Source organism: Dermacentor andersoni, chromosome 2 (assembly GCF_023375885.2).
Source record: "Dermacentor andersoni chromosome 2, qqDerAnde1_hic_scaffold, whole genome shotgun sequence".
NCBI classification, from domain to species: Eukaryota; Metazoa; Arthropoda; class Arachnida; order Ixodida; family Ixodidae; genus Dermacentor; species Dermacentor andersoni.
In genome coordinates, this window is record NC_092815.1 from 131,870,081 (window position 1) to 131,893,909 (window position 23,829).

Genomic DNA, 23,829 nt, shown 5'->3' on the forward strand with positions numbered 1-23,829 from the left:
CGTTAAAAGGTGACACTCACATTTGCAACGTGCCCTACGCGAATACTTCCCATCCCAATGTCTTGGTGCGGAAAAAATATAGAAAGAAAGAAATGACACCGTTTATTTTTCTCCTGCTTCGTGTCGCCTGTGCTGTAAGCATGACTAGCTTGATATTGAACCCGTTATAGTGTAGCACTGCGCTCCTAAGAAAAAAAATATGAGGGGAATGTTTGAGTGGAAAGGGGGCAGTGCTTATCGACACTGTTGGCATCGACACTGGTTCACTGACACTGCTGCGAGCGAACGTGGTGAGCGAGGGTGCTCACCGTGCTCGCTCGCGGACCGTCCAACCGTTAAATGAAGCAAAAGTAAAGCGATTAGGCGAAGGATGCGCACCACACCCGTGCACAAAGAGAGAGAGAACGAAAGCGGAATGCCCCGGACGATAGCATGTAGTGGGCGTCGGAGAAAAAAAAGAAGAAACGGTGGGAAAGCAGCCGATCCAATTTGGGAGCTGTATACAGCTTCCTGCTGCAAATATACAGGTCTATATATAAGATACGGAATCTGCATACAGCGAAGCTTTGTGTGAGTTCATAAAGAGTCGAAACACGAGTTGTGTTTGTTGAATGTCCGCACAAAGTGACACGGAAGACTTCATTCGGGCATTGTAGAGAGGCTAATGCAATGCCGCCGCCACTGCCGCGGATGGATGGGTGGATGTTATGAGCGTCCCCTTTGTAACCGGGCGGTGGGTTGCGCCACCAAGCTCTTGCTATTACACGGTAATTATACTGTAATTATATGATATAATATATACGCTATAAACGGTAATTATGTTATTATACTGCCTAATGTCCTACCTCGGTTAAACGAGAAAAAAAGAAAACACTATGAACTCCCACAATCAATTTTTCTGATCCCCTATTGCGAACTCTGCTTTTGTACGTCTCCGTTTTGTGTCGTTTCTTTGCTTTTCTTCCACCAATCCTCCAACCGCCTCTTACTAGTTCACCGGTGCGCGAAGGTGAGCGCCATCTGGCGGTGGTGCAAGAAACGCAGCGGCACTGACATCGCGCCCGTCCTCAGTTGCGTTTGGTTGGCCTATTCCGCAAAAGAACGACCACGCCGAAGCACCCACGGTCACGATGACTCGGCGAAGGTCGCGAAGAAACGCTTCACTTTTAGAAAACGTATAGAGGTGACGATGCGGGCAAGTCGCGCCGGGAGGAAATACACATGGTAGGAGAGGGAGGTGGCGTAGGAGGCTGATATACCTCTCCGCGCGAGCCAAAACATGCCGCCCCGGCCTTCTTCTCCCAATTTCCCGACCCCTGCGCTCCGCGCGCGTTGCATTTCTCTTCGTCACACTCACGTGCCGGGCATCTGCTTCTGGCAGTGGTTTCGGAAGTTGCGCTCCTAGTGCGCTGCAGCGTCCTTCCGGGCCTTGTCACGCGGAGAAGCAGCTCTCTTCGACCAGGGCACGCTCCACCTTTCGTCCCCCGGGCGTCGACGCCTCCCATTCATGCCGCACTCTCGCCCTTCGCTTCTCGGACGTTCGCGCGCGGATATAATATGCGCCGACGCGCGCACCTCCTCGCGTCTCCGCTGTCATGTTCCCCACTTTCTGAATTCTCGCTGTCTCGTTCACGCGGTTATAGAACTTGTGCTGCTCTACCTACTGTTAGCACGATCGCAGCAGCGCGCCCGAAAAGTGCCGATGCCGGGCCTTGTCTTCTTTTGCCACCGCTTGATCCTCCCTGTAGTTCTCCCTAAACTGATGCGAGGGTGAGAAAACGCGAATTCATTGAAAGGCGGGGGGGAGGGGGGGCATGGCTTCCAGCATTGTAATCTATACTGCTCTTTGCACGTCGACACGTTCGCTAATGGAACACAAACAACACTTGGTTGTTTGCGCCATACGGAAACGAGAACGCATCAGGCGCAAATGGGATGGTTATGCAGAACCGCTCAAGCACGTGCTTGTGGGGTGGACAAGATGGATGTTTTGGTAGTAGCGATGGAGTGCCAGGGCAGACGTCTTCACTTCGAACCTTAATTATGGCCTTTTGTTATTTAATGTACTATGTGACGGTTACAGAATGGGCGCCAAGGGAAGAGAAGTGCAGTCGATGACGGCAGAAAACAAGGGGGTATGACGAACTTGCAAAATTTACAGGCGTATCACGGTGTCAGCTAGTGCAACACAAGAATAACTGGAGATTTAAGTGAGACACGCTTTCTTCTTGCAGTCGTGCACATAAAATAGACATATGATGATGACGACGTCGACAATGATCACGTGTGATTCATTGCATCCATTCTGCGGCCAACACTGTGACAGTAATTTTGCGACTGTGCTTCTTCGCCTACTGGAAATAAAATTGCATGCAGACGCTTGAATCTACTGCTTGAGACGTTGCGTAAACGTCCTAAGAGCTGCCCCTACTACGTCTAGCCGACGAAGGCGATGTAATTTAAATGTAAGGGACACTGAATACGAGCTCCGATGTTGGTGGTTTACTACGCGCGATTATACTGGATTAACGGCCATAGTCTGCACGGTGCGGAGCTTACGCGCAACAGTATTGCTCCGGTTCTTACGCGCGTCATCTCGTCCACGTGCGAGTTAGGAACTAAAGTGATCCAGCTGTATGCGTTGAATGAACCCGTTAAACTACAGCTGGCCGTTCATGCTGTTTTGTTTTGCGCTTCATTCTTTAAGGAGCTCCCGCGTGAACTGAACGCTCGCAAACGGCCATAACGAAGCTTATTCTGCGCATGTACGCGCAGGGCGCACATAAAAATAGAGGCCACGGAGGCTTCTCATAGGATTGAATTCTCACAGCCGTCTCCTAAGAATGGGTGGTCTCGATGAAAGTATGCGGGAATGCTGCCGTGTTGTAGTTGTCGTTTATGCTTTACTTTTGCAGCGTAGCGGTAGGGATTCTTGTCAACATGTGAGGGGTGGGGGGTGCTGTCCGTGCAGTATATTACCTGTCTATTCACGACAATCCTGCACAAGGGGTGGGGAATAAAAGAGGGAAACGTCGGAGACGGGATAGAGAGATAGGCGGGTGGTGCTCAGACCGTGGCCGGGTACGTCAGTCTTTGGTATGTAAAATCCGCGCGTCAGAGAAGCTTGGACGATGTGTAACTGATATGCGTCGAGACTCGTCTGAAATCTGCAAGACTCCCCGTGATCTCGTTTCTTATCCAACTGTCGATATCAAGGGCATTTTTATATACTTGCCTCCTTACTCTTTTCTTTTCTCTCTCCCTCTGTTCCAGAGAGCCTGGCTGACGTGCTGCATCAGAACTACACCATTGTGGCGGCAGGCGTCGTCGGAGAGGTGCGTATACAAATCATGGGCATTTCATTTGCGTTTCGCCTTTTTTCTTGTTCTACTTGCGCTCGTATGCGACACGCGTTGTTTTCAGAGGTCCCGAGGCTTCGACACCTTGTCGCGTCAACGAACACGGTTATATCATCCGACTTGTCTTTTGTTCCTTTCGCCTTGAAGTTGAATTGTTATTTCCTAAATAGTAACATACTGGAATACAGGCCAACGAATGTTTGTACCTCAGTGTACTATCATGGGACAGCCTAGTACAGATACCCATGTACAGTGCCACGCACGTTTCACGGACTCATTAATTTTATCGAAAACCGTTTTCAGTCCCGAGTGAAAATAAGCTGAGAATGAGCACTAAGAAAATGAGTTCTTTGGAAATCTGCGGGCAGAAAGCTTCATGAACTTGCCGCGAAAGAAAATAGCGGTATAGTTGCGGGAAAAACTTGTGCTTGCTCGGTGACAAAGTTTGACGTCACCACTGTTACGAGGTCTAGGAGTTTTATACCAATAAAGTTAGCGTGCTGCGTTCTACGCGGCCTTCAAGTGTCCTTCTTTCTCACTGCAATAACAGGAGAATTATGGAAGTTTTTTCAAGTACGCAGCTCGTCAATAGTGACAGTCTTTACGGGAATTTGCTTCCGAAACGGTGGCTGCGAGTAAACGCACAACACGAATGCGCTGGTGATTTCGGGCTCAATTTTCGAAACCGTATGGGCTCGTGGACTCTTAAACACTTCTTATTATTCGGAATTGCCCCGATTAATGAAGTTACGCACGTCCGTGTGTGTACGAGATTCACCGGTCTTTACGACGACGAAACCGTTACGCGTTCAACACTCTAGGCCTCAAATATCCGTTCGTTGCTTTTAGCCAGCTGGCAAGCCATTCAGTGACGAAGCATCCTCGCTGCCTCGTAAACACAAAGAATCCATGACCCTCCTCCGCAATAGCTTCTTATTGCCTCCTACTTTCTTTCTCCGCGACCTGTTGAACTTACGCTGCATTCTACCTGCACTTGATTCGGCACCCTGTATTGAAAAGCTCTCGTGGAAAATATAGCGTCTTGATGTAGTGAGCGTCAATACGCAGTCGCATTTAAAAGTACAACGCACACACGTACTATACACGGGTATTCTGTTGCATCATGCAAATTTAATTTTAGAGGAATTGCCCTAATGTACGAGGAATGTAGCGGACGAAGAAATAGAAAAAAAAAGAAAAGGACAGTGTTAGCCAAGTCTCGACGCTAAGGGAGACAAGGTCAACGTACATGGTTGCTCAAATGATTCGACCAATAAGTGTTGATTGTATGTCTCTGTCCTGTCACTTTTTCATGTTTATGATTCACCTAATTGGTATCGTAATTGTATCATATTTCACGCGCAATTACAATGAGGTGAAGATCGGGTATGCCTGGCCGCACTGCAACGTGGGAAATACTGGTTGTATTCTTCAGAAGCCTCTGCAGCTACGCCTTTTGTACATAGCCGGCAATTGTTCCGCCTGAGCCCTCTGTGAGTTGAGGTCAGGGGTGGTTCACCAGGCATTGAAGAGCCCCGTGTCTCGCATGAAGGTAATCAGCAGTCGTTGCGCTATCTTCCTGATATCCGTGGGCCCTCCGGGAAAGAAAGACCTCTTGAAAGGTCCTGTGCAAAAGACTACTGTATTGCAGGCTGTCAACCATCGCTTTTCTTTCTGTGTCGAACTGCGGGCACAGCCAAATGAAATATTCGATGTTGCCGACATCATCGCAAAAGGCACGGAGCGTGTATCATTGTCATGTTCATATTACACTTACAAGTCCCCTTACTGACCGTTTATTTCCAGAAGTGGCTACAAGATACCTAGATCCCATCTGCGCCCAATCCACCTGAAGTCGAATAAGAAGACCTTGTCTTCAAAATGAAGATGAGCTGACGCCGCAGTTCACGCAGAAACAAGAGGCACATTTTAAATCGATGTCATTAGTCATCTAATTGCCTGTTAAGTGCCAGGAAGTATGCTTGTAAGTTTACAAGTAGTTTTCATGTGGAGCAGTTTGCGTCCCTCATAATCCATCTGGAAGGTTGAGACGGAAAATGTCATGAGATAGTAACGATACTGCAAATGTGGACAGGTAAACAAGCAAGTGAACAGAACACTGCATTTCGAGCACTTATGTAACGAGCACTCCTTTTCCATCTATAAATAAATAAATAAATAAATAAACAAACAAACAAACAAACAAACAAATAGATAAATAAATAAATAAATAATAAATAAATAAATAAACCAAATGAATTCCTTAAAGTTCGCTGCCCCTAGGTCCGGGTCGCAGACGCTCAGCATTATGTGCCGCGACTTCAGGCCGACGATTGCTGCAACTTCGCCCGCCTGGATTAAGTTGACGATCCAAGTGCCACATTAACGCAGTCCTGTTAATGCCGCGCCATTAGTTCAAGCGGCCATTCTCTACTGACGCCAGTCCTCCGTCTTTGACCTCGATATGCCTGCCTTTATTCTTTGTCTTCACTTCGAGGCGTTCCTTCTCAGCGGTCCGAAAGACCGCCAAGTCATATAATGACGGTCGTGTTTAGGGGGGCGCGTTCATGCCCGCTTTGCGCGGCAAGCCATCACCGTCGTTCGTACACGACGCGGAACATAGATTGTCGGGGAAGGTGCTCGAGCGAACGAGAACGAAATAAAGGAAACAGTGCGACTATAGCGAAGCACGAGAGGAGAGCAGCAGCGAAAGGCGGAGAGAATTGGAGCATCGTTCGAGTCTACCATGGGCCCGCTTCGGCCCCGGAGCTGGCCTTCTCCCCTGCTTCGCGCCCCGGAAGCCGTGGGGGTCGTCGTGGTTCGAAGAGCAGCGCGCAAGATTACCGGCGCGATAAACGTAAATAATTACCGAAGCCCGCCGTGCATGGCGAGCAACAAGGGCCCGGCGAAGAGCGCCCTCGTTTACCGCGCCGTAACGCTGCTGCCACTCCCTTGTATGTGCGCGGAGCCGGCCGAGCTTCCGTACTCGGCAATCGATGCACTCTGTACAGGGTGCGGCTGGCACCACTCACCGGCGCGGCGCGCGCACGCGCAGCGCCACCCGGCTGGGTTTCGGCCCTGGGCTCGCTTCGCTCTCTCTGCAGCTCACTTCATTCGGAGTGTCACGTATGCCGGTGTAATCGTGCCCCATGTTTCAGAAGAGGTGCTGTGGCGCGAAAGGAGGTGGGTTTCCAAGCAGTGCGATAAAAAGGGGGGGGGGGGGGGGGAGTTGTTGAAGGAGTAGAGACGATTATCACTTCCATTTGTTCGTCGCTGTTCCCCAATGAAAGGTATTGGCCCCACGCGAGTCTCACGGTGGTGTCTCCGAGCTGGCCAGGCCTGGGGACGAATTCACAAAGACTTTTGCTCGCAAACGCTCTTTAACCATTGTCCAATGCGCCTCCGCTAATAGTATGTTAAGCATCACGATTGACTGGAATTCGCGCTTACGTACAGTTCTAGTGCGAGCGCGTTTTGTGAACACAAGCCCTGTTCCGTTTGGGTGACGTTCGAGCAGACGTGACTATGGCACGTACAAGTTCGCAGCACGCGAAATTAGCTTATTTTATAAATTACTTATCTTCTCTTGAAGCCTGAGCCATAGTATGTTTAGAGTACAGCCCGTAGTCTTTAGCCATGCGTTCTGCTTGGTACGGGCTAGCTTTAACAATAATTTGGAGGTTTTACGTGCCAGAACTATCTGCTTATGAGGCACGCTGTAGTGGTGGATTAATTTTGTTGACCGTGGGCTCTTTAACGTGCACCCAATACACGGTACACGGACGCCTTTGCATTCCGCCTCCATCGAAATTCGGCCGCCGCAGCTGGGATTTGATCCCGCTACCTCTTGCTTAGCAGCGTAACGCCAAAGCCACTAAAGCAACTACGACGGTATAGTTTTCACCAGCAAGAATATAAACATCGAGGCGCAGATAAGGGCCTGGTATTTTTGCTATTGCGTGATCGCTTTAGTGCTTCGTCCTTTGGCAAGCACGAGCGGTTAGTGCACTATGATAAACGTTCTGGTCCTGCGATGCCCGCACTGCATTTTCTAGTGTCATTTGCGATCATCCTTATCTTCATCATACGAAACCGTCACAACTACACTTCATCGTAATATCAACTATAATATAAACTTGTTGCGTTTGCTCTATAATCCATACTGCGGTCATCGTGTGCCTTAACGTTCGTCTCGTCTACTATTTCTGTTTGCATCACTTATTCCGCGATCTAAAGCGTTATTTCAAGTTGTTATTAATTTTTTTTTCTTTTTTATTATCCTCTTTCTCTCCCATAGACTAATAGTGGCAATATACGAGTACCTTGGCATTATTCTAACACCTAGCCTTTAACTGTCATCCCACATTGAGAAAATAACGGCTAAAGCATCGCGCACTCTCGGATGTCTAAAACGTAACCTTCGCAGCCATCCTGCCCTCACCAGAAAGATAGCCTACCAAGCATCAGTGCAACCTCAGCTCGAATTCGCAGCTTCTATACGGTCACCTCATCAGGCGTATCTAATCCACCTTCTCGAGTCGATCCAAAACTGCGTCGCACGTTTCATTGCCAGAGATTATAGCCCACTTTTTGAGCGTGACTAACATCAAGATGACGTTGTCGCTTTCATCTTTGGAATCACGCAGGAATATAGCATTGCTTTGTATTCTGTCCCAAGTCATGCATATTGTACGCCCATCTACTTTACCACTCATTCGTCCCCCCCGCACATCTGGACGTCTGCATAATTCTCTGTTTCCAACGCATCTTCGGTCACACCAATGCATTCAACTTCTTGCGAATGTGATTGCGCTGTGGAATAGTCTTCCTGATAAGATCGCTGACATTAACGACCCATTAACTTTCAGACAAATAATCAGTGCAATATTTGGATAGTACTTAGCTAAAAACAAGTATCTGATTTAGTTTTGTTGCTCTTAACTTCATTATGTGTATTTATGTGAGCATTTGTTCTAAGATTGTTTGTTTTACTGTATACTGACAAGCTAACAACTGTTAGTTTACCTTCCTTTTTTTATACTTATTTATTTCGCGTTCTTTGTTTATTATTTGATTCTCCTTCTGTTCATCAAGTTTTGCATCCATCCATCCATTCTTGTTTTCATATTTATGTAACAAAAAACATGCTTTTGCTCCACAATTGTTATCTGTACCGCTCCCCTCACGCAATACTCCTTCTGGTGCCTGTGAGGTATATGAAATAAATAAATAAATAAATAAATAAATAAATAAATAAATAGACCGAGTTCACAAATTTCAAGCAAAATCGCTTATTAGCGCTAGCGCGTTAAGATTTCCGTGTCGAAGAAAATCCGGCGCCGCCGTCCCGCGTCTAGCGTCGACCGTTGTTTCAGAAAAAATAATTTCGAACAACGCGCACCCAACCACGCAGACTCTCCACGTAGCGCAAGTAAGTTACTGAACTAATTGAATTTCTCAAGGCAAAATAAGTCGGAAAAATTGTAAAGTACGACTTACACACAGCCTGGAGACATGATAGCGCCGGGTTGTAATTTGAATATACGAGATAACCTAATTCTGTTACGCGGCAACTCATAACACAAACCCCTTTTCCAGCGTTTCTATCATTCATAGATCGGCCATCACCTCCGAGATCGCCGGCGCGCGCAAATCTCAAAGGCTATAAAGTGGAGTGCCCGGTTCCTTGCAACACCTACAGGTGGCGCTCGCTTCCGCCGCATTGCGGGAAGGCTTAGGTGACAACTGTCTACAGCTTTTGAGAGAGATTACCGTTTGCGTTGAATGGGAAGGGATGAGGAGCGAGGAGAAAGTTGATATCAACAAGGGACTGAGGCAAATTATTTTGGGAGCTCTGGCACTCGCTAGTATTTTTTTCTATAATTTAGTGTGTTTGCACCATAATTTACCGAGGAAATAAAAAAAATGATAAGTCATAACCGGGATGTAAATACTTATTCGAGTGTAGTACAAGTGATTTCTCATTCATTAGGAGTTTCCGGAGATTCGGCTGCGAGAGAGGATATTTTATGTAAATACCAGCACACGAGTTCAATGTCCAGCATCGACCGATGCCTTGCAATGAAGGACAGAATGCGAAAGTGCTCGTATAATAAGATTTACATGCACGTTAAACAACCCTAGCGGACCAAAATTAATCCTGGGAATCCCGCTGTCAGCTACAAACAAGCCGCTTTGAGACGCAGATAAGCATACATAAGCGAATACCTAACTATCAGACTGCTAGTTGCTAGAATGCGACGTATTTTATAAAGCGCAGGAAACGTCACGTCAGAAAACTTCCAGATAACGTCGGTGAACTTATCGGTACCTCAAAAGCACAAATGCGCGGCTTAGGGCAATGCTCCAAGATACTCAGCGATCTCTGTAGTGCTCTTCAATTTTATTTTTTCGTGCTACCTATTATCGGCACACTAGGTTTCTTTCACCTGTTATGGGCCAGGGTGAAACAAAAAGTATAGAAACCTCGAATACGCACACATGTCGTACTGCTCTGTGTTCACACTTGTCATCACCGTTTTTCTTTTTTTCGACGAACATAAGGCATCGAGTCAGTTCTCGAGCCACCGCTGCGTCGACGTCTTGTAGGGCACATTCACCTGATTCGTTGTTTGCTTTTCGCCACAGCTTGTGCCCGGTGTAAGGCGTAAGCATTGCACGAGGTTACACGTTGCATAGTAGGAAAACGTGCCAGTTATATAGGATTTAATCACCCGCTTAACTAAAGCTTCGCTTCTCATAGATTCCAACGTGTGCCTTAGATCTGCATAGCTTTTTGTTTTCTTTTCTCCTTGGGGCAGTGAATCAATCAACCTATCGAATATCGTTATCTGAAGGAGCTGACAGCCGTGTCTTGTGCATGAAACTCGTAGAGTGAGAATGTTTAAAGAGAATCACTATGTTAGTCAGCCTCCTAGAGCCTTATCTTCTAAGGAAATCGGTTTGTTCAATTGGGGTGAGCGACGGAGATAATCATATGTGCGACCACGAGGCAGTGTGTGAGAATGACAGGTGCTCTTTATTGACAATGAGCATGCGCGCATGCGGACATGCTTGATGTATGGCTTTGAAAGCACACAATTTTTTCCCACAATAAGCACGGTTGTAAGTCAGCGCCCTGTGTTTCCCCGCTCTCTTTCTTATATCCTTTGTCGATAGCGCTGTTTTTAAGTGTTATGGAGAATGTTTACTTGCATGTTCGAGATCCTCTAAAATGTTCCATTCTGGTCAACAGGACGAATAAGCTATTATTGTATTTCGTTTTAAGAACTACGAGTGCCCGGGAAGCGACAGGGCAGTAATTATTACACTGAAACCACGTGCAACGGAGAATTCCTAGCGTGGCGAGAAAAGGCGACGGTGGAAATTGCACTCAATATTTAAGAGAGATCAACAACATGCGAAGCATGATTGATTGAATTACTTGTTCTTGGTGCTGGAGAAGCTACCGGGATTTGTGGGGAGCGATGGCAGGAAATAGCAGGCAGGTTACCTAGACTCCAATTATATTTTGCCACCATTGCGCTAGGAGACGGAAACGAAGAGATGAAAAGAGAACTGGAGAGAGAAACCGAAAATTAGCTAGGCACCCACATCGCGAATGGGCAATATTTTGTGATTAGAAAGCACCCTTTCAAAGCTTACGAGGTTTACGACGTGGTAATTATGAACAGCTGGTGTCCCAAATCAACAAAATTTGCCATTGCGCTTCTGAACGAGGACACGATATAATATTTCAGTGACTACCGGGACATTCTGGCATCGTTGGTAATCACGTCGCCGATGACGCTGCCCGATGGGTCCAGGCTGAAGCACCGACAATCCTTATACCTTTATCGAAAATAGACGCTGCAAGAGAGCTTCGCAGACTCGCTCGAACCATCACGTTAAGTTACCGGCGTACCCCACAGAACTCTAACTGTCGTCGATACACCCTTGACCCATCACTGAAACTGAAATTACCAGCAAACCTTTCACGACGTGACGCAACACTGCTGTGTCGGCTGTGGGTATAGGAGTAGCATTCTCTGACTCCTACGACTATCGTATTGGAACGGCGGACTCACCGATGTGCGCTAAGTGCAACTGTGAAGAGACCATCAGTCATCTTCTTTTCGCTTTGATAACCAACGTCAGACTCTCCAATGTGCCTTGAATAGACTGGGCGATAGGCCATTCACAGAAGCAAAGGTTTTGGGAGCCTGGCCTCACAGTTCATTAGCCCAGAAAGCTATTCGAGCGCTTCTTCACTATCAGAAGGCAACAGACTTGAGTGCCCGACTGTAGACATCCTGCACCTAACTGAGTGCACGTGAAGGCACGATATAGACACATGTTCTCTCCCCCCCCTCTCTCTCTCTCTCTCTCTCTCTCTCCACGTGTAGGGTAGCAAACTGGAATCATTCTGGTAGACCTCCCTGCCATTCCTTCCTTCCTTCTTTCTCTCTCTCATATAAGGTATACGAGTTGTCTGCATTCGAATGTGCAACGTCAAGAGGGAGCGCCCTTTTAACGGCTTGCATTCGCTGTTCATAAAACGTGCTTTTTGGACGCTTGCGACCAGATGCAGAGGGCAGATGGCGTAGCCTTCTTATTGCTTTAATGAAGTGCTCGTTCGTATTCGCAAAGGGCTGCATACAATCCGGCATTGTGTCGATCAACGCAAGGATATCTCTCTGGAAAGGTGCCAGCTGGTTTTTGCGTGCGCGAGCTGTTGATAACGATGATTTGAATCGAATTATAGGGTTTTCCGGGCCAAAACCAAGATTTGGTTATGAGGCCTTTCGTAGTGGGGGACTCAGGATTAATTTTGACCACTTGGGGATCTTCAAGGTGCCCCAAATGCACGATAGACGATCGTTTTTGCATTTCGCCTCCATAGAAATACGGCCGCCGTGACTGGGATTTGAACCCGCGACTTCGTGCTTACAGCGCGACACCATAGCCCCTAAGCCACCACGGCGGGTGTTGATAATGACCTTATGACATGTAAAGTGTATTTCATGGCCTCGAGTGAAAACCGTCAACACACTGTTAAATTTTTGTCGTCTCGGAACTTACATCATGTCCCTCATCGCCCATGGGCTCTGATTTCGGCTGTTTTCGCGCCACTTTCGTGACATCTCTATGTAGGTTGTCCTCTCCTGTTGCACTCCGAAGTGTTATATTAGAAAGGTTGAGCCTCTCAACCCCATGAATTGTCTAAATTTGTGGGTTTTTGCCCCCTAACCGGTTATCCTCCTTCTGTGCTATGACAGCAGCGCGAGTTATGAATAAACAGCAACAATACCAACAAGTAAGATTCGCGTTGCCCTCATAGTGAGCCTTAACCAACATGCATAGAACACGCACAGCGTTGCTATTCTCACTAAACTATTCACGCTGCGATGAAAAAAAAAAGAAAGAAAAGAAAAGAACCAGGCGCCGTATAACGTAAAACTATTCCAATATGTTTTTACTCTAATCTCCTGACATTAAATTTGCGTAACCGCCGACGCAAGCATCGGGCGGTCGCCCGCAGTGTTGTCCGAACAAACCAATCAAATGCTCCCCTCGTTAACAGAAGGTCACTTTTGTTTGCTTGAAAAACTAATAACATTGCCTGCACTGAGCGGCTTGTCTTATCTAATTGGCTCACAAGAGGCGAGGAACATGCTCAAGTGGAGAGGGATTCGATGCGGCCGAGCCACTGCACCGAATGTCGATAACAGGATGAAAAGGGTGGTGTCGGCGTCTGCGATTGGTCCGCTTTCTCTTACTTAGCTTGCCGTGGCTCGTCGACAATCGCGGCAGCATGCAAGGGAAGCTTAAGAATGACGCTAAAACGGATCCTCAGCAAGGAAGAGTTGGCAGGACGAGGTCGTAAACGTGCCGAAAGTTCTCGAAAACGTTACACGGCCACGCAAAAAGCTTTATTACACGCAAATAAACCCATGCTCTCCCGCAGAGGCGAGTAGCCAGTGCCGGAGCGATCGGCGGCAGCCATCTTTTATTACTTTCGGAACGGGGCAGCCTGCGGCTATCCCGAAGAAAATTCAGTTTTGTTCGGCGTATTAATGCATCTTTAACGCGTACTCGTCACGTTGACGCGGAGAGTTCTTGTGGTTTTGTGACGTCGCGTGACAGGCAGGTGAAGTGGGTGTAGCCCGAAAACTTTTGACCAATAGCCGAGGGTTAATGGAAAAAAGGCGTCGAACCAGAAATAACTATTTGTGCTTTGTTTGGTCAAATTATGCATAATCAGTGTGTACACGTCATATCAGATGGGGAGCTATCGCGGTTTTCGTGACGTCGCGTGACAGACAGGTGAAGTGGGGGTGGTCCAAGAAAGATTTTGGCCAATCGCGGTGGGCTGATTGCAGATTGGTATAGAAAAGTTTGGAATAGTTTTGCATTATAACGCCCCTGGTGGTCGTGACGCGAACTGAATCGCAGCCAAGGGAACATGCAAGGAAACGAGCAATCGTCTCCGGCAGCTCACGCGCGAGCGTCTCTGTATATACGAGATTAAGGGGGGGAGGGGGAGGGAGGGACAAAGCAAAGGAAAATGGAATAGTCCAGCTTCACTTTTCCGCGACCGTCCCCAGGATGCGCCAGAGAGGGAGTAGAGCACTCTTATACCAAAGTAAATAAATAAATAAATGGATAAATAAATAAATAAATAAATAAATAAATAAATAGGAAATGTTAAAGTGGCGCAACAGTAAATACCGAGACAACAACGACAACCGCACGTACAGGGAAGACATCTAGGGAAAGGAAAGTTGGTTGGAGGGGCGGGGGGGGGGGGGGGGGGCAGTTGAGGCGCAGCCGGCACACTGCCGCTATAGAGCTAGCACACCGCCGACTGCCCTTCAGCTGCAGCGCAGCAGTGGTAGCAAATCGGAAATCTCTGGTCGTAACCGGAGCAGGACTGGGAATCCCGCCGACGCGCACCGCCATGCCGCCGACGACGTCTACGGGGAATTGAGATTGATTCGTCCCCTATTGGGGAGAGCGTCGGCCCGCGAAAACGGAAGCAGGAAAAGAAGTCTCTCTCTCTCTCTCTCTCTCTCTCTCTCTCTATATATATATATATATATATATATATATATATATATATATATATATATATATATATATATATATAAGAGTGAGGGAATGGCGACCAAGAAAACAGGAATTGGCTTCGCCGCGGACCCCACGGTGCCTCGCAGCCCGACATCGTCCTGCCGCATAGTGGCTCTGTGGCGCACGTGGTGTTCCCCTGTGCGCGGGTGGTCGCGCGGTCGGCGCGTACGTGGCACGGTGTCCTGGGACGGTTACAGTTCGCCGCCTCGCATCGGAAACGCGACGCGGATAGCTTTCGCCTGGTTTTCTTTTTTATTAGTCTTTTTTCTTTTGTGTGCATCATTCTATTTGCCTTGACGCCGTCAGTCGTTTTGTTCTCGCCGCGTTCTTCTTGTCATTGCCATTTCTTCTTTCTTTATGCAAGCTTGTTTCGGTAGACAAAGCTTGCGCTTTCCTGTAAGGCACTACTCTTGTTCGACCGTCAAAACAATAGGCTCACATCACCACAGGCCTCCCACACAGCACAGTGGAGGACGACAGATTTATTCTTCTCTTCGTGCTCCGATGTGAAGCAAAATTGTTGTTGTCCTTGTTCAAACCTTTGACCTTCTTTTTCGACCGACGCGGTAGAATCGAGGCCGACCTGCACGCTCTGATTCTCAGAATAATAAATGTCCTGTTTGCCATTATTTTGTGGCTCAGAACTCGTACTTCCGTCATGTGACGGGTTCTCGAACACTAACGGGGGGCCAACAAAATTCGAATAAGCGACAAGGTCGTAATGCGCGACTATATGAAATGCTGTTCGGTGGGAGATGCCAAGTTGTACTAGCCTCCTCACAGATTTACAGGTCTATGGCTGATGCACGGAAACGTATGTCATGTTGAGCTGCCTGTTTGCTAGCTAAAACGTAACGAACACTTTTCAATCGCGCTCCTTGTCGAGGCTTGCTTAAGATGCAAGTTCCTAAACATGAGACAGCCATCCATTGCTTGGAAGTTCGACTTTATTGTTTGTTCTTTGCTGGCTTTCTCAATAACTTGAGTAAGCGAAGCGATTGTTTCCACACGGGAGAAAACCGTATGTAATTAATACATTAGCCGCACTTTTCCGCGGCTAACTGCATATTTTGAAGAAATGTTATGATGGCGTTTCTGAACGAATTAAAAGAACACTATTCTTCGAAAACGAATTCTTTATCGTGAACGTCACGTGAACGCCTTCAATGCGGTGCAGCTAAATATGAATAAATAGAGACAACCTCGAAACTGGTAACACACACGCACACACACAGTGTATATAGTATACGCCACTGACGAAAGTCACAAAGGAATACCACTTAAATATAATCGTAGCGATGCCCACGCCAAGAATTCATTATCGCGTAAGCTGCTTTAGTTGTTCAATATCAATCCTTCTCCATGCTTAAGAGGAAGCATTAATGTCGCATTCTTTTAAAATCTCATTATGGTAAGCATCTGCACACAGGGATATAATCAGTGCATTTGAATGAATGAGAGACGAATCACAATTAAACGCTCGTTTTGCTTCATTTTAACGATGTGGGCGGTTACTTAAGTTTACAGCACCAGCCATACCAAAGAGAAATATGATTTGTTGGGCTAATTGGTCTTGCATTACTGATAAGGAGAATTAGCGCAGCGAATAGGCAACGCACACATGCCCTCACAGACAAATTGCAGGGTTTGTCTTCTCTTTCTTTGTGCTTTCTCTTCTTGTTGCGCTAATTTTTCTCATAGGCGTGCCGTTTATAGAGATGCGTACAAACTCGCAAAGCAAGACAAGTGCAAAATGCGAAAGAACAAAGCGTTTTCCATTCTCATTTCTGCTCTTTTTGTGTGGTGTCTTTGTGTCCTGCCGTAACAAATCGTGAGGTAGGTGGCGGTAAGCGTTCTTGTGATTTATTTCCGTTAAGGCGCATTTCTAAGTCACCACTGAACGTGTGTTTGAAGCCGTGTCAAAATGTTTGTTGCGTTGTTCTCAAATGAGGACGTATTCGCTCTCGCGGAACATCTCAATTCGTGAAAAGCCTGCAAGAACTACTGTTTGTAGTTTACGTTCATCTGTGGCAGTGACCTCTACATCCATATATGGAGCAGTTCAGGTGTAAGCTCTTCACGAGGCACACAAAAAAAAAAAAAATCCAGACGGACCTATTTCACGATACGCGTCGGCGTTAGTGCAATTAGCATTGAAGACTGCACGGTGACACTGCGTAAGACTAGAAACGCCTTTGCGGGCTGCGTGACAGTGGCCACAGAAACAATTTGTGTGTACGTGCGTGTGTATGTGTAGGTTTTTATTTTTTTATTTTTTTATCATTCTCTCTCTCACCTATTGCATCCCCTTGCCCCTCCCCCAGTACAGGGTAGCCAACCGGAGATAATCTCTGGTTAACCTCCCTGTCTTTCCTTTGCCTTTCTCTCTCTCTCTCTCTCTTGAAGGAATGTAACGTCACACCGTATTGCCACCGCCGAAACGCGTCATGTATGAGCTGTGTATATGCCGTGTATGCAGCCGGGCTCCCCTCTCGTGCTTCCTTGTGGAGACGCTGCGCCATCTAGTGGCGCCGCCGCGAAATCTGCGTTTGGCACATGCGTGAATATATATTGAGAGAAGCTTGTCAGCATATGTATGATGCAGTTCCGGCTTTGCCAATCACCGTAGAAATTTAAGGACCTTTTTTTTTCTGTCTTTTTGTCATTGAAGAGTGGCACGTACCCAGTGACCCAAGTTCGCTCGATGGTTGGCTTTTGAACCCAGTTCCTTTAGCGCAGCAGCCTGATGACCTGCCCATTTGACCATGGACTATCCAGTGACCCAAATGGGCGTGGGTCGGGGAATACAGTGATAGATAGATAGATAGATAGATAGATAGATAGATAGATAGATAGATAGATAGATAGATAGATAGATAGATAGATAGATAGATAGATAGATAGATAGATAGATAGATAGATAGATAGATAGATAGATAGATAGATAGATTCGCTTTAAATTAAGATGCTGTACTACGAAAATGTAGGCATGGATTAAGGTACAGAGATTGCTTCCAGCCCGTACCACGATAAGAGTAAAACGCACTCGCGAAAAAAATTTCAAGAAGGTAACCTGTCTGCGAGCTTTTGCAACTTATTTAATTGCAACTCTGATCATCATTGCGTTCGCACATTTGAAACAGAGCTTAACGTCCTGTTCTTATATTTTCGTCTCGAGGTCCCGCGTTTGTCGCGCCACATCACGCAACGTAAATTTGTCGATGGCACATAGCGCAGCACTGAAAACGTTTTTCGAAGAGAATGCGGCACTTTAGGTATAACAATTAGGTGACCGTTAAAATAGAATATGTACAAAAGAACATGTCTGACGCAATTGCTGAGCTTAAAGTTGAGCAACAAAACACTCACGGCGGCGATCTCTGACATCAGTGAAAGGCTTGAAAAAAAGTTCAGCACCAGACAGTGAACATCGATCACTGGCCGAGCGAAGTGAACGAGTTACCAGAAACAGCGCAAAATTTTGCGAAGTTGTCACTTGACCTACGTTTAAGGCTTGATGATGCGGAAGACCGCTACCGCCGCGGGAATTTCGTGTTCTGTGGAATACGGGACGTCGCCTCAGAGAACCATCTTAACGAAAAAGTGCGCGATAAAACGTAGACGAGAAAGAGAGAAACTACAAACACGGGCGCTCTCGTTCTCGTCTAGGTATTTTTCGCGCACTTTTTCGTTAAGATGTAACCACGACAACTCGCCCAGCTCTCAGTTTTGATGGACCTCTAAGAACCACCCCTCGCAGTCTGAGAAGAAAGTGATTGAAATCATTAAACATACGCTAAATCTCAATATAATCAACGACAACATCGCAGGAGCACCCAGGACAGGACGTTGTTGTGCTACAAATAATTGCCCCTTGATTATTAAGTTCTCCGTCTATAGAACAAAAGAACAAATCCTTCTAAAACGTTCGTAGTTCTAAGAAAATTCTGTTACTATGGGAGTGAGGATTTCTGCCCTGTAACACGCCATGCTAGGAAAAAAAAAAGCTGGTTGAATTCGGCAGAAGGCTTCAAGTTCCTCTTTTTCAGTTGCGCTATATAAAGCTTTTTGTTGGAGGGAAATCTCATTATTACAACGCGGATGATGATTCTGTTCTTGAAATTGCCTCATCACGTAACCGTGAAAGCGAACTCTTTCCCTTCGACCTGGGCGTGTGGTACAGGCAAAAGAACTGTGGGGCTGTGGCTCAAAGAAAGTGTACAAGACTGGCTTAGCTGAGCTATTTACTAACATACGTAGTCTAATGTCCAAAGGAGACGTATTATATAGTCTAGCTGATGACTGTGACACTGATATGATAGTCGTTACTGAAAGGTGTCCGCGGAGGTGTTCTATACAGAACTGCTGTGCTGCCAAAAAAAGAAAAAAAATATTAACTCTGTCGCTGTGACCGCACTAATTCCATTGGTGGCGGTTTACTGCTTGCAATTAATGCTAACCTCAGTTATTTTTGTGTGACTATTACTAGCTATCTGAAAGCAGTGTGGTGTTGTTTGAGTACTAACGTAAAAAAAGAATGATTATTGGTGTTTGTTACCGCTCGCTATCAATGTCATGTCAAATTCTTCATGATTGTTTAAATCGAATTACGGTAGGGTATCCTGATGCTGAAATTCTTCTTATTAGTAATTTTAACTTTCCGAATCTTGTTTGGTCTAACATATGGCCATTTTCAAATCCCTCGTCAACCGAGTCTAATAATTTTATCACTCTTTGCGCCGATATCACTCGATCGCAGATAGTTGTATTGTCCGCACGTATCGCTTCTCGGCCTTTTGGCTAAGATCAAAGTGTAGTTGTCCGCACGTGTCTGCCAGAGCTCATCGTCCTTTTATACCTTGTTGTGACGTCAGTGAATGGAACCATCCCTGCAGTCAACCACTTACCCGACCTTGGCGAGCATGACATCTTGACTTTCAATTTAGTTATAACACAATCGAAAACGTGCAAACGGTTCAAAACTATTAGATATTACGGAAGCGCTATCTGTGACGCTGTTAATCGACAACGTACTTCATTTCTTGATCTTTCTTCTAGCAGGTCTATTCCAGCAATAAGTACAGAGAAATTGGAATATGTTTGCGCCCACAGTTTCCAACCTAATTAAGAAATATGTACCTATTGGACGAATATATTCTCAAATAACAATTCACATTCGTACAATAGGTACACAAACCGACCTGCTAACAAGAAGAACTGTTTTCTTTCTTTTTTGAAAGGAAACATCTCTCAGAAGTTTCTCAATGGTTATCATACAAAACAGTCAGTTCAAACAATCACTTAAACCTACTCGTCCACTTTTAATTGTAGTAAATTTTCACTCTTCATCACTACACTTTCAGACACGCTAAAAACTAATCTAGAAAGCTCTTGGAACATGGTAAAAAAAACAATGACCACAAGTTAGCTTTATCCTATCCATCTGATGATCCAGTGCCGACACCTCTATTTGCCTGTGTATTGAGTGATGTTTTCGTTCAGTCATTTTTACCTGCAACACCGTATCACATACTTAACCTTCCCCAGTTCAACTACTTTCCCATGGATGTGATAGCTTTTGATTCGGTAGAAATCGCAACACTGATCAACAAAATAAAACTAAGTTTCACTTGTGGGGTTGATGAGATTCTATGAGAACGAAGAAAAACTGCGCAAAAAGGAACAGGACAGAGAAAAAACCACACGACACGAAGTTACTAAAAAACACAGAAGAGTGCTGCTCAGTCATTCAAGAGTCTCTTTGTTCGCAATCGTAGGACTCAGGTTCTTTACCTGAAGACTGGAAAATAAGTAAAATTGTGCCAATTTTCAAATCAGGACCACGTGGTAACCCCTTAAACTTTCGGCCTATTTCACTTACGTCAGTTCCATGTAAAATCTGTGAGGGTATCATTTTTGCACACCTTGTCATTTTTCTAGAAGATAGCAGTTTTTTTCTCTACCTCGCAACCTTTTTTCCGCAAGTTTTTCTCGTGCGAAACTTATCACTCTCACAAATTACTTACATGTGTATATCGGCTCTGGCGTTATTGTGGGTTGTATTCTTTTAAATTTTTCCAGGACTATAAGTAAAGTTATACGCTTTTCCAGTTACATAAACATAAACTAATTGCGTTAGATGTTGACCAGCAAGTACTTGATCGGATCCGTGAATTTCTTTCCTGCTGTGTCCAATATGTTACAGGTAACGGGTATGACGCTCCTCCATATACAGTCAGTGCTGGTGTACCTCAAAGGATCATTCCTTGGCCTCCTTCTATTTCTCGTTTATATTAACGACTTGCCTAATAACATTTCTTACTGAATTTGTTTGTGTGCAAACGACTGTATCCGCTACTGGAAAATAACTAACGATTCGGACGTGGCATTTCTTCAGAATGATCTAAATAGCATAACAGAGTGGTGCCGGCCGCACGTGGCACATGGCACTAAATATTGCAAAACCCAAAAGCGTGGGCGTAACTAGGCATGATATTGTCTCTCCGCCATATTTTCTTAACAGTGGCTTGTTGCAAACCACAGCATCCTACCTCTACTTTGGTGTTTATATATGTAGTGACCTGTTATGAAAGCATGTCGATCACTTAATAGCTAAAGCGTATCAAACCTTAGGCGAATTGAGAAGAAACTTCTGTCTTGCCCCGCTGTTAAAACTGTTACTTTATACTACCCACGTTTGGCCGCAGATGAAATACGCCTCGCCTGTGTGGGACCCGCATAACATTGCACTAATACAGGCTATAGAGGCAGCACAATATCGTTCCATTCATTTTATTTTCGCTAGCTGTAATCGCATTGCTAGCGTCACAGAAATGAAACCTACTCTTAATCTTCCCTCCCTAGCCAGCCATAGGAGGCAGTCACGCATTTGTCTTTTTCACAAAGCGTATTTTCACAGCCCCGATCTTCCTTGCTTCCTTATACTTCCAGTTGTACGTCGTAGCGTACAACTCTCTGCGGACAACTTTAAACCGACTGGATTCAAGACCGTTCTCCAAGTCAAAGATGCTCTGACCGTGGCCACGCCAGTCAACGGCACGAAAAGCGATTCGTGCACTAGTACACTATAATTGAAGCGCAGCGGCTTAAGAGATCGTTTATTGTATCCATGTGCATCCTCCCACACGTACTCCAACGCTTCTCTCTCCTTCTTTTCATCTTTTATTCCCCTTTCCCCCACCCCCAGTGTAGGGTAGATAACCAGGTGCTCGTCTGGTTGACCTCCCTGCCCTTCCTGTCCTTGCTCTCTCTCTCTCTCTGTACTTCCAGTACAATTTCGCTCACACCGGCTTGGTCGTTCCCATAAGGTTAGCACACCATGTATTTCAACCACTGCAGGCTCACAATAATTTGTTCCCAGAACCACAAAAGACTGGCATCACTTACCTGCCTCCATAACGGACAGAACTGATCGTAGTGCTTTTAAAGAGCGCTAGCAAGCCTGTTGTAAGAATACTGAACAATTATTTTTGCTTATTGTGATAGCGATTATACCAGCACTTCAGACGCATTTATGCCGTCGCCGTGAGGTTCCGTATAAAGTCCAAAGGCGCTAAAGTACTCGCCGCGCACTGGGTGCCTTACGTGCGAGTGAAAGCGTGCGCGGGTGTGCCGGCGATCGCTGCTCAATCACGAGCGCGAAAGCGAGGAAAGCGGGAAGGAAGCGCGCTGTCTTCCGTCGCGCGCAAGGATCTGGCGGGAAGGTGGGGAGGGAGGGTGCGTTTTACTCCAGGCGGCCCGGGTACACGTCCGCCGAGGCCGCTGCACCTTGAAAGCCATCTGCGACGAAGAGAGTCAGCCGCGCGCTGTGTATTCAGCATTGCCATTTGTTGGGCGTGTTGGTAAACTGACTTGGAAAGCATATTTAGCGCCGGCGAACAAGGACAGGAGGGAGACGACACCACAATGCGCTAACTTCAACAACTTGATTTTCAGGAAACACCCACCTGTGTATTCGCAGCTTAGTTCACGTTGATGCGAGATGCAGCACGAAGGTTAATTCGCTCGCTGCTGCTGCCGCACTTCCTCACTGCAGCGTTTTGACGGCGCGTTTCCGCGGTCATTTAGTGAGATGAGTTCATGTTTGCTTGAGCGCGCGTGACACCATGCTTGTTAATTTAGTTAGTATGCCTATAGGTTTACAAGCTTATACGGCCGATCAAACTACTGTCATTTCTTAATTTGCTATCGTAATCGCTGCTTCGCCTTTCAGGCGGAATTGCGACTTTTTGTTTGTACTTTGTTTTTACTAGAAATGCGTAAGCTGTTCCGTATTACGGTTGTTCTTCTGTATTTTTTTTCAGTTGTCTTTTTGCGTATAGGTCCCTCCCCTTTGAAATGTATTTATACCCTGAGAGTGCTGCAAATAAATAGATAAACAAGCGAAAAACAACTGCTTCGATGCAGGAACGAAGCGAACTGAAACCATAAAAGGCGACGCGTGCCGCTTAGAAAAAAAAAAGATGGATGAGAAAAGGAGAGAGATATCAGAACCAGACGAAGAACGCGCGAACGGTCAGCGAACAGCTTAACGCTGAAACGCCTGACGGCAGCGGTGGCGCCTTGTTAAAGTTTTCCGGATCACTCCACAACAGCAGGATACCGCGAAAAAAAAATGAAGCGGGGTGAAGGTTCGTTCCGAGGAAGAGGGGTGATGCGTCCGGTGCCTTTAGTTTGTGCGTTTGGGCACGTCCACGTTCTCCGCTCCAGCGAGCGGCAGCTTGCAGTGAATCCCGCCCATCGAACCGCTTTCTCGCTGCACACGCCTCGTACACGCTCGCGAACGTCAAAGCCAGGTTGACACAAGCGCGCTGCTACAGTGTGTATATCGGAGAGCACTATAGTTTCGTAATATATAGGTGTCTACGTAATAGAAACGATTCACGCATATACGACGAACTGGAGCTTACTCACGCAGCTTTTCACCCTCTGATACTTTGAAATCGTCGAGCAGATCGCGCGATTCCATCGCGTTGAGCCCTTATCCTCCACCTAAAACGTGTGCCACGAGTCCTAAAGGCGCGTCACTCAGCTTTCGACGTTGACCCGTGCGCGCGAGTCTCGTATAGGGACAGCCTGTTGAAGCCGCTTTTGCGCGTAGATGTGTGCGTGCAGGTTCAAGTTTGCCAAGAGAGAACGCAATATAAGGTCATACGGGGTACTGGAGCGAGAAGGCAGGAGCCGAGATGAAGTGGAAAGTTGCACTGTGCCGGAAGAGCGCAGGTTCGGAAGGGTCACGCAATTTTCAGACACTGTAGTCACGAATACACGGCGAAGACATCTTTTAGCAGTGACTCTCGTTACGTTTTGAGCCATGTTT

At 46.4% G+C, this 23,829-nt stretch overlaps 1 protein-coding gene across 1 annotated transcript in view; it reads left to right on the forward strand.

Annotated features, from left to right (window-relative positions):
* IA-2 (tyrosine phosphatase IA-2) overlaps nucleotides 1-23,829 on the forward strand; it is a 687,617-nt gene that overhangs the window by 318,723 nt on the left and 345,065 nt on the right. Inside the window, exon 13 of the mRNA XM_050187564.3 lies at nucleotides 3,274-3,335. Within this exon, the coding sequence (XP_050043521.2) occupies nucleotides 3,274-3,335 (62 nt within the window). The remainder of the gene's footprint in view (nucleotides 1-3,273; nucleotides 3,336-23,829) is intronic.